At 38.1% G+C, this 13,429-nt stretch overlaps 1 protein-coding gene across 2 annotated transcripts in view; it reads right to left on the bottom strand.

Annotated features, from left to right (window-relative positions):
* Nucleotides 1-13,429, bottom strand: part of psme4a (proteasome activator subunit 4a) — a 29,183-nt gene that overhangs the window by 14,474 nt on the left and 1,280 nt on the right. Inside the window, exons 3-20 of one of the 2 annotated variants that reach the window (XM_034897381.1) lie at nt 12,402-12,542; nt 12,039-12,155; nt 9,852-9,908; nt 8,697-8,741; nt 6,553-6,702; nt 5,707-5,770; nt 5,543-5,617; nt 5,029-5,151; nt 4,837-4,929; nt 2,838-3,103; nt 2,525-2,711; nt 2,347-2,436; nt 2,182-2,246; nt 1,557-1,707; nt 1,357-1,455; nt 1,187-1,256; nt 1,004-1,071; nt 669-884 (exon numbers count right to left, since the gene is read on the bottom strand). In XM_034897381.1, the coding sequence (XP_034753272.1) occupies nt 669-884; nt 1,004-1,071; nt 1,187-1,256; nt 1,357-1,455; nt 1,557-1,707; nt 2,182-2,246; nt 2,347-2,436; nt 2,525-2,711; nt 2,838-3,103; nt 4,837-4,929; nt 5,029-5,151; nt 5,543-5,617; nt 5,707-5,770; nt 6,553-6,702; nt 8,697-8,741; nt 9,852-9,908; nt 12,039-12,155; nt 12,402-12,542 (2,077 nt within the window). The remainder of the gene's footprint in view (nt 1-668; nt 885-1,003; nt 1,072-1,186; nt 1,257-1,356; nt 1,456-1,556; nt 1,708-2,181; nt 2,247-2,346; nt 2,437-2,524; nt 2,712-2,837; nt 3,104-4,836; nt 4,930-5,028; nt 5,152-5,542; nt 5,618-5,706; nt 5,771-6,552; nt 6,703-8,696; nt 8,742-9,851; nt 9,909-12,038; nt 12,156-12,401; nt 12,543-13,429) is intronic. The other variant, XM_034897382.1, reaches the window with a different exon arrangement.

Here is a 13,429-nt window from a genome sequence, read left to right as displayed (position 1 = left end):
TCCGGTTGGACAGACAGGATTTCGTTTTTCTCTCTAGTTAAAAGAAAAAAGCAGACATCCCCAGCACACATCAAATCATAATTTGAAGAACTGCATCTCTATTGCAACATGTTTTTTGTGTTAAGTGGCTAAAGGTATGCGATGTAATATGTGGTTAGACATACAGTATATCAACATAGTACTAGTAGTACTGTGGTGACTGAGGTATACACATGTGGAACATTGTATCACTCTTGTTGTACAGTAATCCAGTAAAGTGATCTAACTATCTATGCCTCCATCAAGGAAGCAACATAATTGGATTAAAGTGGAGGATGTCTTCACTGGCTGTCTAAAGACAGGCTCGGACAATTATTCAAACCAGGTCACAGGGAGTGCCACAGAGTTGTATCGCTTATCTGGTTTGAAAACAAATTTCTGAAAGCGTTTCTAAAACCCAATCTCTCACTGGTTTGTGGGGTTGATAAGAGTAGTATGATGAAAACATTGCGCAAATTTGGTAATGGAAGTTTTCTAAACACAAATTTACCTTGCATATACAGGGACAAAGTAAGACTGTTGTTGGTTACAATTTAAAGTAAATGTAAAACTGATTGGATTAAGCTTCTGAAATCATCAATAATATGTATATATATTTTATATACTTGATAACCAATCAATGTTAGTACCTTGATGGGTAAGTAGTCACTGGTTGGTTGGTGGAAGCCTCCTGGCACACTGCAGTACTCTGTGGGGTAGATGAGGGCTGAAGAACGAAGGATGTGGTGCAGCAAGTTGCAAGCTAGAGTGTAGCCCTGCTTACACTTAAGGTGGAGGGTCAACTGCAAAATCTGGACCAAGTTAGAACGATATGGCAGGACCTTGTCACCATCCACCCGAGTCACCTGGGGTGCACATGGCAAGTAGGAAAATATACAGTAAGATACAGAATTATAGATAGGAGGTGTTGGTAAATGCAGGAATTTCAGAGTTAAGTTATTAAATATTGAGTGGTCTAAATCACCTCAGACAGTAGCTGGAGATTCCACAAAAACTCCTTGTCAAGCTCTTCGTCATTCAATACTTCCTCATCTGTTGAAAAGAAGTGTGTCAGGCAAATGACAAAAACTCATGGAAGAAAATACGGGTCATGAGTTTGAAAACCTCCTGTTGTAGAAAAACGTGTTCCTGTGTGGTGAACACTTACTGACAGCGATTTGGTTTATGGCATTGCAGCAGTGTGGTACAAACAACTTGAGTGACTCTGCAGGGTGACACTGAAAACAGAAGCAGAGGGAGGATGAAGGTCATAAACTAATAAACTACAGGAGGATGATGCTTTAGGCCAATACAAAAAGTCTGAGTGACAAGACTCACCTTGGAAGCAGCTCTGCACATGTCAGCCACCATTCTCCCAGCTACACGGGTCTCAAAGATGTTGGTGGTTGCAAAGTTGAACACTTTTTCCAAAGCCACCTGTTAAAATAATGTAACAAATATGTTCACACACATACATACTACATACACATATACCTAAGAAAATCGAAAATGCGGAATGACGTGTGTGAAAAGTCAACCTTAAAGATGTCCAAGGAGCACTGTGTGAGGATGGTACTGAAGGTGGAAGATAGGCCGAGCTCTACCAGACTCTCCAAATGAGTCATTTTCTCAGTTTCTGTTTCCTCGCGAGTTTGTTCCAAGGTGCTACTGTCTATCAGGGCAAAGCATCTGTCAAGATAACAAAAAATTCAAATATTGTTTAAATACTGAATGGAGTAAATATTGGTTATGATGCTTTGTCTACTTATACATGTCTCATAAATGCTGTAAAATGTATATATACAAAGTGTGTGTGTGTGTTTGTGTGTATATATATATATATATATATATATATATATATTCTTTTTTTACATCAATCAGTGATTCAATATGTAGCTGAACAACAAATTCAAAAGCCACCAATGTGACTTGTTCCTGTGATAGATATATCCTCCGTCAAAATATGATCAATAGTTTTATTTCTTCTCCAAATAAACCAGTTTCACCGTGCAGTATCTTTGCCGTATCTACTCACACTTTAACCAAGGAGCACTAATAGGACCAATATTTTACAGAGAATTATTTCAGTTTGTCAACTGCGTAACTTGAAGCAAGAGGTGCTGATGAATGACTTGTCTTTGAATGTTCATCAAAACTCCTTACCTGTCCATGAACAGAAGCACAAAGTCTTCAAACTCAGCTGAGGCTGAGCACATCTCTCTTTCCACCTGGAAGTCATACAGAAAATATAAAAACGCTATACGCAAAGCTCATTTAACACTTAGCGTTTAATCATTGACAAGGCCAGAACAAATAATATTTTTTCACCTCCGTCAAGTCAGTTCTTTCATGTAGGGCAGACGAACAGTCCACCAAAGGCACAAGAGTCACAAATGTAGCAATAAATTGGAATGTGATCTGTGGGGAAAAGGAATGTTTTGTATCAGTTGAAAAACACCAAAAATACAGTAAGAAGAAGGTAGACATGAATAACCCTGGAGCGCACCATGCACTTGCTGAAGTCATTTGGGTCAACGCCGGGCAAAGCCCTCATGAGCAGGGGCAGCATGTGAGTGGGCCCCTCAGGAAAGCGCTGCCCCCCTGACACTAGGCTTCGTGCCACACCAATCATGCAGCTCAGAGTGGCTGTCAGCTGGTGGGGCTCTGTTAGAGTCTCCAGGGCGGGGTATGTTCTACGGTAGAGACGGAGAACAATTAGCCCTTTGTGTTTATTTCAAAATGTATCCTTGCCTCTGATCTAAAGTGGGACTTGGGTCCATGATTTATCCTTGAGATTCTCTAGTTCAACACAGACTTACCTTTCCAGCACGGGGGGAATGACCAACTCAGGCCTCATTAGAGCTAGGTTTTGCAGGGCCTGGGCTGCATCAAGACTGCCCGTCTTGCTGAACATGGCCAGCAGCACCGGCTGCATCATACTCTCCACAAACTCTGTGACGTCCTCCTCTGTGAGCTTGTGACTGTCTGGTATTGGTGTCAGCCATGTGGGCTTTCTGTAGCGCTCTCGGTGCAGCCGCCGTACCACGCTTGCTGGGAGACGCTGGAGCAGCTTCATGAGCTTCATCTGGACATGAGGACAGAGGGACAACAAGAAAAAAGACAGATACATGAAAAAAGGGGTGACACACAGTTAGATAGTATGGAGCATCTGGTGACACAGATGACATAATGGACACAAAAACAAACCAAGACACTGTGAACCAAGCTTTGTCTGCTTTTCTTGCATGTATGTGTGCATATTATGGGGATCAATTACTGTAGGACAGTCAAATCACTCTCACCTTAAGTGAAGCGTAAAAGAAAGGCGATATCAGCACATCGTACTTGTAATTGAATTAATGTCTGTTCAAGGTAGAGCTTTCAACTCTAATATAATGCTGGACAGTTGAATTAATTAAAATGCATTATATTTTAATTGTTGTACTCCGTGAGGAAAATCTGAATCTTCAACAAAACCGGTAACATTTCTCTGTTAGGCTAATGTAGTAGTACAACGTTTCCCTCTGAATTAAAAGTACACAGGAAGTTGGTAGTATACTAGTGACTTTGGGGTCCTTCTATTGGTCTATGTGTATTTTGGGGTACAATGGTTCTGGGAAAAGCTAAAAGCAGCAATACCACAGGCCAAGCGTTTTAAACTGGCACTGCACTAGTGTGGTAAAACCACAGCTACTGTAAGTGGATGACCCCCTCACCTGGATCCAAGCAACATGAGGACACAAGGCTGCTTGTGGTCCTTCAAATCAAGTAGAGGGGGTCCTCAAAACAGAAAGGCATTTGGCCCTCTTCCCAGTGACCTTTAATAGCACTGCAGTCATCTCATCTCACTCACATGTCCTCTTGTTTTTTTTTAAGTTGATACATAGATTCAGGAAGCTTCCTAGAAAAATGATGACGAGTGACTACGGCTGGGCAAAATATTGATGTTGTATCGATATCGTGCTATAAGACTAGATATCGTAATATGGTAAGTGTTGGCTTTACCTGGATGTCATGTTCTGAACTTACTAGACTGTTCTAGTTGTTCTGTTATTTACCTTTACCCACTAAGTCATTATCACCATTTCTGGAGAATATTTATCAACAATCTCATTGTGTAAATAACATTTTGTTAAAGCAGCAACAGTCAACAATACAATATCGTCACAATATCGACATTGAGGTATTTGGTCGAGAATATCATGATATTTGATTTTCTCTATATTGCCCAGCCCTACGAGTGAATCTGTCTGCACTGTTATTGAGATGCTGCCGAGTGCCATGGCATGCTGTATTGTTGTGTTAGAATTATAGTAGGAACAAGCTTGGTGAGTGATGTATTTGGTAGCAGTCAAACTAGCAAGACTCATGTTTCCTATTGATTTCAGTTTTTTATCATTATTCTTATGCTATATTTTTAGTTGTCACTGTTTGCTTTTACTTTGAAGTAGGCGGGCCTCAGTTGGTAAAACATTATGTCATTTTTTCCATGTATCAATCAGTTTAGATACTTTTAAAATAAATTTGATAACACTGTCATTCATAAAATAAAATAAATAAAATGTATTATTATTATTATTATTATTATCCAAATGTGATCAAACCACACCTACACGGTTGAGATGAAGCAGAGTAGTTGTTCAAAATAATTTAGGATTTTATTTAATACTATTTAATACATAATTAAGAAGTTAAATTCCCTAAAATGTCCTTTATTCATCAGCTATGATTTATTTTCCAAAGAAAAGTAAATGTCTGACCTGCTGACCCTATTGGGTCAATAAAAAAAGTGCTGTGTGTAAGAAAAAAGTGACTCACCAACCAGCGGCCATGGTTTGATGGGTGAAAGAAGGATGTAATACTGTTGAAAAGGCCACTGAGCTGTGCTTGAGCTTGCTTGCTGGGTCCACCCTGAAAGTGACACAGTGAAGGTGATTGTGACCATAATCTTTACACTAAATGTGGCTGCAATTATTTAACGAACAGAAAGTTTATGAACAATGAACTAACCAGGAGGGATGAGACCCAAAGCACCACATGGCTGATGTCATAGGCATTAGTGACATAACGTGGTACCATCATCGGACTGGTCCCCACAGGGAGATTCAAACTCCTCAAAATTCTTGTGAAAATCTGACATGTAAAAAAACAAAAACAATTAGGGTTAAATATTCCATGTCTGATTATTTTGATGTGGACTTATTTGGTGTAAAACTGATAAAAGCCATCACATTTAATTGGGCTCAACGGGTCGGGAGTGTATGTTTATTTGTAACTCATGCTGTTGCATGGATCAAAACAGACACTCAGTTGGAATGCAAGCATGATGCTAGTCACATCCCATAAGTGGCCAAGAGCAACAAGGAAACTTAATAGTTTATTCTATGACAAGCAGTATTGGAAATGAAATACACACCATGAGCCCAAATTATAGAGGTCAGGCCACGCATAAGAGCATGTGCCACAAAATAAATCAAAATAAACAAGTTATTAAGAAAAAAAAGCTTTTTTTTAAGTGACAAACCTTAGGGATGTAAGGGTCCCAATCAATGTAGCCAATGTTGTCATTGGCCAAGCGAGCAAAGAGGTTGACCAGATGCTGCAAAGAAGTAGGAGAACATGTTACACTGGGAGGCCAGAAATACTGACCAGAAGTCCATTCAAACATATTTTAAACAATCTACTCACCACTTCCCAGCTTGGAAGATTTTGCACGGACAACCATAAGGTGATCAACTCATCAAACCATAACCTGTCAAACAAACAAATGGTTACAAAAGCAGAAGACAACCCTACAAACAACATACATGTGGCATTTAACTACAGATGTCCCGAGACCCGGTACTTTGGTATCAAAATTCTGAAAACATGAAACCCGTTTTTCTACAGGACCGTAGGTAACCAAGGGACGCAATTATCTGACAAGCAGCAATGGGCATGAAATGAACACGCTATAAGCCATAAGGTAATTATTGGTTAAATTGGGCTCGGGATGTCCGCTTTTCTATGTCAGGGGACACTCAACTTGACAAATCTTCAACAATGTATATATTTTTACACTTTTCTTAAAAAGGTGGGAGTCTGCAATTTTGGAGAATGATTACGGATATTTGACTGCCGCCGCTCCAGGACCTGTACGCCACCAGGACTCTGAAGCATGCTAGAAAGATTGTGGCCAATCCCGTCCCCCTAGAACGCATCTTAAAGCGCTTGGCAAAAGCAGCATTAACAATGGATAGCAGTGTATATGATACATAATGCCAATTTCCAATCATAACGTTCACAGTTCCCATTAGGACTGTACCAAACAGTGACATTCTAATTTAACATTTATACGCTGATTTATTGTTCTGCCTACAAAGAACAAGCAGTGTTTATTTATTAGAATAAAAAAACTAAGAGCTTTATTTCCCTAATTAACCCCTTGAGTTCTCTCATTAACCCCTTGAGTTCCCTCATAACGGTAAGCAATAAAGGAATTTATTACTCATGCCCATCCCATCCATTCATAGGAGACACTGAGAAGTGTCTTACTTGAACCCTTTATGGTGCAGCTCCGGAGGCAGAGTTGTGGTAAGAAAGAGCTCAAAGTAGCTGATTGCTCTTTGCATGGTGACATCAAAGGGACAGAGGAGTGGTCTCCATTCATCCAGCATCTCCTGAGTAGCAGAGTCTGAAAAGTATCTGTATGAACAGAGAGAGAAAAACAATTCTATTTCGGGTGGGGGGAATGAAGCCAATGACAAGAATTCTATAACATAATTTATCAGCTTATGAATATGTACAGTATATATGGGCACTTGAAGTATTCCAACCAGCAGAGCAGCTTAGAGGGCATTACAAAGATGCACAATCCTCTTAGGTCCCTTACAAAACACCAGCACACACACACCTAAACACAAAAAAAACTACGCTACATAAATTCAAAATAAAAATAATAAGACCGTCTGTGTTAGCTTCAAAGCAAAAGCATATAACGGTCTTTACTCTGAGTTTGAATCCTACTTAAAGAATAGGGACTACTTTGTGTCAATAGGTAATTATACATCTGAGCATACAAATATGACATGCGGAATTCCCCAAGGCTCCATTCTTGGGCCTCTTCTGTTTATCATCTACATGCTTCCACTGGCATAGATTATGGAAAAATAACAACATAAGTTACTATAGTTATGCGGACAACACAATTACAAAGTCAGCCTATTATTACCTTAAGAATATATCAAGGGTTAAAGGACTTATGTGTCAACAGGATTTGGAAAAACTTGTCCATGCTTTCATCCTCAGTAGACTTGACTACTGTAACAGTGTCTTTACAGGTCTCCCTAAAAAATCCTTCAGACAGCTGCAGCTGATTCAGAACGCTGCTGCTCGGGTCCTCACTAAGACCAAGAAAGTGGATCACATCACTCCAGTTCTGAAGTCTTTACACTGGCTTCCTGTGCCTCAATGAATTGATTTCAAAGTACATTTGCTAGTTTATAAATCAATGAACGATATAGGGCCAAAATACATTTCTGATCTGCTACTACACTATGACCCACCCAGACCTCTCAGGTTGTCTGGGACAGGTCTGCTTTCTGTCCCCAGAGTCAGAGCTAAACAGGGGGAAGCAGCGTTCAGTTGTAAATGCTCCTCATATCTGGAACAAACTTCCAGAAAACTGCAAATCCGCTGCTACACTTAGTTCTTATAAATCAAGGCTGAAGACCGTCCTTTTTGATGTTGCCTTTCTTTAAATTATTGTTCATTTCTTTAATGTTTAATTTCTTATACTGCACTGAAACTTTTATTTTTGTGTTTTATCTGTTTTTATATTTAATTTTTAACTGTTTATTCTTGTGTTTTATCTGTTTGTATTTTTTAACTATTTCTTTTAATTTTTTTTGTGTAAAACACTTTGAATTGCCCTGTTGTTGAAATGTGCTATACAAATAAAGCTGCCTTGCCTTGCCCTGCCTTGAGATGCTATTCATCAAGACCATCTGTACAAAGCAGCTACTGCAATTTCAATGGTAGTGCGCAATGTTACTCAAACATGAGATTACAAGTCATACGACTGGCACATTTTTAGCTGTAAGGGTAAATCCTTTGATTCCTCTGGACTCATAGTCCCACAGGGGGATTGTCATGGTTCATTGTGTGCTTGTGTAAACCCTGTAACTTTCAACCAAGGCTTCTTCCCTCTGCCTCACCGCTGCTTCACAGCTCATCAGCAGCTGACCACAAATCACTCTCCCTTCTCACAATGACAGGACACTCTCACACAAGACAGAATTAGATGAGATAATAGGATTATCTGCCTAAGTGCTAACTGAGGGACGAGTCCAAGGGCTCACCAATGGTATATGAAGCAGTGTGAAAACACAACATTTGGATTCTTCATCCACTACAGCATCCAAAATATGACCAATATTTAGAGGTTTTATATTCTATCAGCTCAGCTTTACAGAATTGTAATTTTCTATATATACACCTTTTATTGAATGTCTTAACTTAATAAAAAACAATAATGAATGAAATGAAATGAAAAAATCAATGAATTCTTCGAATATAGTTATACATTTGATTACAAAAATGTAATTCTTGGAGTCCTGTTAATACCCTACAAGAGCCAAAATTTAAAAAGAAGAGACAGTCAAAGACACATACATCACAAAGGATTGAGATGTACTTACGGTCTGCAGCTTTTCACAAGCGTTTTCAGCACACTTTCCACAGAGCTGTAAAAAACAAATGAAAGAGGAATGTCATAGCACGTCAAAACTGAAACACTGATGTTAAATAATCTTCACACCAATGCAAATTGACTTTGACTGCATGCACACAGACATTTCTTTACACCCCTGACTGGTATACAGTGAACGAGAAAACCTGGTGTATAGTGAGAAAGTTGCAATAAAACGTAATTAACAAACTCTAATCAATGCACTGAAAATAAACATACCAATTGTTGCCAACAGTGGATGAACTTACTTGCTGGCCTCATGCCAATATACAGATTTATATGTTAAAGGTTTCACCAACTCTTCATTCATAATATGTCATCTTTACATATAGACTGCAGACGCCGGACTGTGGTCACATAACAGTGTAGAAAGCTTGGGACCAATATAACCACAGCTTTTGAGCTCCCCATCCACAATCCCACGATCTGCTTGCATGCAAACCCAAGCCATGCCTCACTGGAAATGCCCTGCCAATCTCACTCAGCAACTGGTGACTTACTGTATCTCCACATCATTCAAGTCTTCTTGTAGCTGACATACTCCACATGTAATACTCTGCCGAATTATGGGAGACAATGTGCAAGCCAAACGGCAACTATCTAAATGCATGGGTCTAGCCCAATGCTTAGCACTGTACGCCCACTACACACAGGCCAAAAACCAGGGTCAAAATCATGAACTGTGAATCAACAAGAACTAGTCAAACGGAGTCGCCCACTACAAAGTGCTCAGACACTCAGGCAGAAGGAACCCTAGCCTAAACTATTTGACCTTTGCACACATTCACCCCAGTGCATTCCAGGAGGGGAGGAAACGTGACAAGAGATTGCGCTCCTCCATGACTCCTGGAAATGCTATGTGAAATGCAGGTATAGGTGGCTAACTCTCTCATGGTTGATATGGGGGACAAGAGAACGATATAAAAGCTGCAGTGCGACAGTCTCCAATATGAGTGAAATGTTAACATTGCTTTTTCTCTGTCAGTGTGGGGTGTCCAGTTTTTCTTTTCACATGCAATGTATAAAAAAATTATAATAAAACAAACAAGTAAGTGCCTCAAAGGATGAATTCAAAGTAAAACACAAAGAGAAGTATTGTCCTTACCACCTCTGAACCAATTTTATCATTATGTGTTTAGAGGATGAACGAGGCCGTGGAGAACTGAATGTGAAAGGAGACAAAGGCATAAAGAACACATTCAGCACACGACAAAGTGCCAATAACTCAAAATATGAACAAACTATGCATCAACTTATACAATGTATTACGTATTCAGAGTATCATATTTTGAATGCATTAGTATAGTTTTGAAAGAGGTGAGCTGCTGTTCAGCCAAAATCAGCTTGCTTTACATCAGCTATAACATAAAAGTGATGTGCTAGCAAGGTATTTATGTGAAACAGATACAATGTTCCCATAGCACCATAAAAGAGTACCTCGCACTGCTTGCTACTTCATAGTGAATTTCCTAGGGTGTTGCATAGGGGAAACCAACATTTAAACTTCTCTCTAAAAACTGAGCAAAGTGTAAAGGCCAAAAAGTCAAAGACCCAATAGGAGTTCCTTGTTAAGGGAGTTTTGAAACGTATGTGGCGCACAAACTGTTCCTTGTTCTCCAACAACTGGTCCCATTATGCAATTAGATTTTAATCAAACTACAGAGACCTACAAGTTATTTAAGTTATAACAAAATTGGCTTATGGAACCATTTATCTTGATATAAAAATAATTCTACTCATCTACAAAGACTTAAATATTCTGTGTGTACATTTCGTTAAAGTTATCAAAGCACAAAATTAACAAAGTGAACAAAGTACTACCTTGATTAGACTCTCAAAATACTATGGTAGAAAATTGTTTGAATATTTTAAGTCATTGGTACTGGTTTCATTACATAAAAAAAAAAAATTGGGAAACTTGGAACAGAAAGTTCTAATTTGGAGTAAAATGCTGCATACCCAAATTGAAATGGATGTGCCTGAGTGTAACTCTAAAAGCAACCTGGACCACATTGAGGCATGGTCAGAAGTGTATTGGTTAATAGTGTAAGCCCAACAAGGCAGTAATCCCTGTTTATGATCAGTTCCGAGACTAAATACATTTTAAATTAAATTTTTTCAATTTCAATCTTGTATCTCTATTAGCTTTTGCAGTAACAGGTATTCCTTCACTGACTTCATTCAAATAGGAAAATACAAAACATGCCAAAATAGTGTTTTCTACCATTCTATTCTTCAATTCCTACTTCACTATAATCAAAATCTGAGACATTGATTTTGCAGGGGAAAAACATCAGGGTGTAATTGGAAAAAAAAAAAAATATATATATATATATATAGAGAGAGAGAGAGAGAGAAAATGTTTTGTTTTGTTTTTTAGAATACTTCTATTTCCAAATGTGGCTACTAAACCAGAGCTGAAAATGTCCCATTGTCCCAGGGATAAGAAATATTGCACCTGGGAAACAAAGATAAACTTATCTTTGTTGTGTGTATGCAATGTGTACAATTCTGAGACAGTAGAGAAAGGTATTATTACAAATTAAATTATTACCTTTATGCGTCATGGAATATACATCACATTTATTGTTGGGTGTCCAAATTAAAAACAAAAATGAGGTGGCAATGTCCGGCATTACGATAGTGATGTACCTAAAAACTCAAATCAAACTGAACTGTATGTTAAACTGTTAAGCTGTTATATTGTTGTGTTTAAAAATAAAAACTCAGTGTTTACTATGAGACATGTTCAAAGTGTTTGTTTTCCATTGCTGTAAAACCATTAGAAAACTGGTTAGCATTATGCACTACAGTTTGCAACGATGCATTAATTAATCAGTTAGAAATAAACAAGAAACTGATGAAAACTGATTATGGCCAGTCACCTAGGTTGATTTCAAATATTTACTTTCCGATATCAATGCAGGGAAAGACTAGCAGAACTTCAATGTGAGTCAATGAAGTGATGCCAGTTAACTAGTATAAATAGTTTATAATAAACTATATTTTAATTATTTTTTTTTAATCATGTGGAATGAAGAAATAACTTAAATTTGGGACATTAGTTGTTAAGTCTGGGACAGTTGAAAGAAGAATTTGGAACAGTTGTGAGACACTGAGAAAAAGTTAATTTCAAGCCCTGAAAAAAACAAAATCTGATGTACTACACAACCATCAAATGTGTACAATTTAAATGCAGTGAACATGCCTTTCTGAGTTGATATGTAAATAGCGTTTTCTAGAAAACTAATAACATCAACAGCAACAGTAACAGTAAAGAGCAGAGGCATACTTGGGAAACCAGTTGAGGCCCAGATGCTCTGTTTTGGAGAAAAGAATCCTGTCATGTAGCTCATACAGTGGTCTCCACCTCAACTCGAGGTCCTCCCTTGACAGTAGTTCCTTTTTCCTGTTAAATGAATCAGACATGCAGATGGATGAGAATAAACACACAGATCCTAGCTCATCATACAGCCAACCCTATGAAAAAAAATTCATAAGTTCCTAAAATGTATTATCAATGGTGAGGTTGCAGCATTGCTTTAGCATCTAACTTAGCTCTTGGAGACAACAAAAAAAACTCAAGATTGTCTTATATTGTGAAATTTGAAGTGTTGAATAATTGTGTGTTTGACACATGTAAAATAATTCTTACTTGAGGAGGTTGATAAGAAGCCGTGCAAAGCCCTGCATCATGCTGATCTCCAGTTTGGGGATAGTCACTAGCTCATAGAGCAACTTGATGAACAGCACATGGTCTTCTTTGCTGAACTTCCGCCCATACAGTCTCATGTACCTAAATAAGAAGTAGAGGAGGGGGAAAAAGTTGATACAGCATAGTATTGCAATATTTTCCATGGCAATACTGTATCGATACACAGACGTCAAGTATCGTAGTCAGTTTGTCTGCTTGACAATCCCACTATGCAGGGGTAACATTTAAGTGAGATGAAACAACAGAGAAATCTATTTTAGATAGAACCGATGTTAACAAAGTTTCCCTTTGGGGACATCATTTGAAATTGGTCAAATAAATTATTAAGGTAATACATTGCAATATAAATTGCTGAATATTGCAATATGTTTAAAATAATAATAATATTGTATTGTGACATAAGTAGTGGGATGATATTGTATCGTGTGGCTTCTGGTGATTCCCACCCTTAATAAGTACAGATTTAGGGAGAATTGCCCCAGTTTTAACAAACATAATAAGTGAGCAGTGCCACTTGAGCAGCATGAGCAAAACAAATGTATGGTGCTTATGTTCTCTGTTAATTATATTAAAACAAAGATTATAATACTAATCAAAAATATTTGCATCACTGTCAAAAAGCCAAAATACCAGTGAACAGAATCTGGGTCAATCCTACAGTAAACTTTTCATCTGTCTAAGCCGGCAGTGACTCACTCTTAGACCGAGCAATGTGCCAGCAATGGTGAATGAAAAGGATTAAAGACAGCCCAGTGACCAAGTACAACCAAATTAAACAGCACTCCAAGTAATTCACTGTTATATTGATAATATGATTGCTGTGTGTCATTACTAAAAAACTAAAAGATAAATGCAAAAGGGGTAAGGTGTATCACTGTGATTTATTTTATTTTGTAAAGTTACAATGAACAAGTATGACTTGGCCAGTCTGATAGCAGTAAACTTTCAATAGATAACTGATTATGATC

The sequence above is a fragment of the Etheostoma cragini genome, chromosome 17 (genome assembly GCF_013103735.1).
Source record: "Etheostoma cragini isolate CJK2018 chromosome 17, CSU_Ecrag_1.0, whole genome shotgun sequence".
Lineage (NCBI taxonomy): Eukaryota > Metazoa > Chordata > Actinopteri > Perciformes > Percidae > Etheostoma > Etheostoma cragini.
This window is presented reverse-complemented; position numbering and strand designations above follow the sequence as displayed.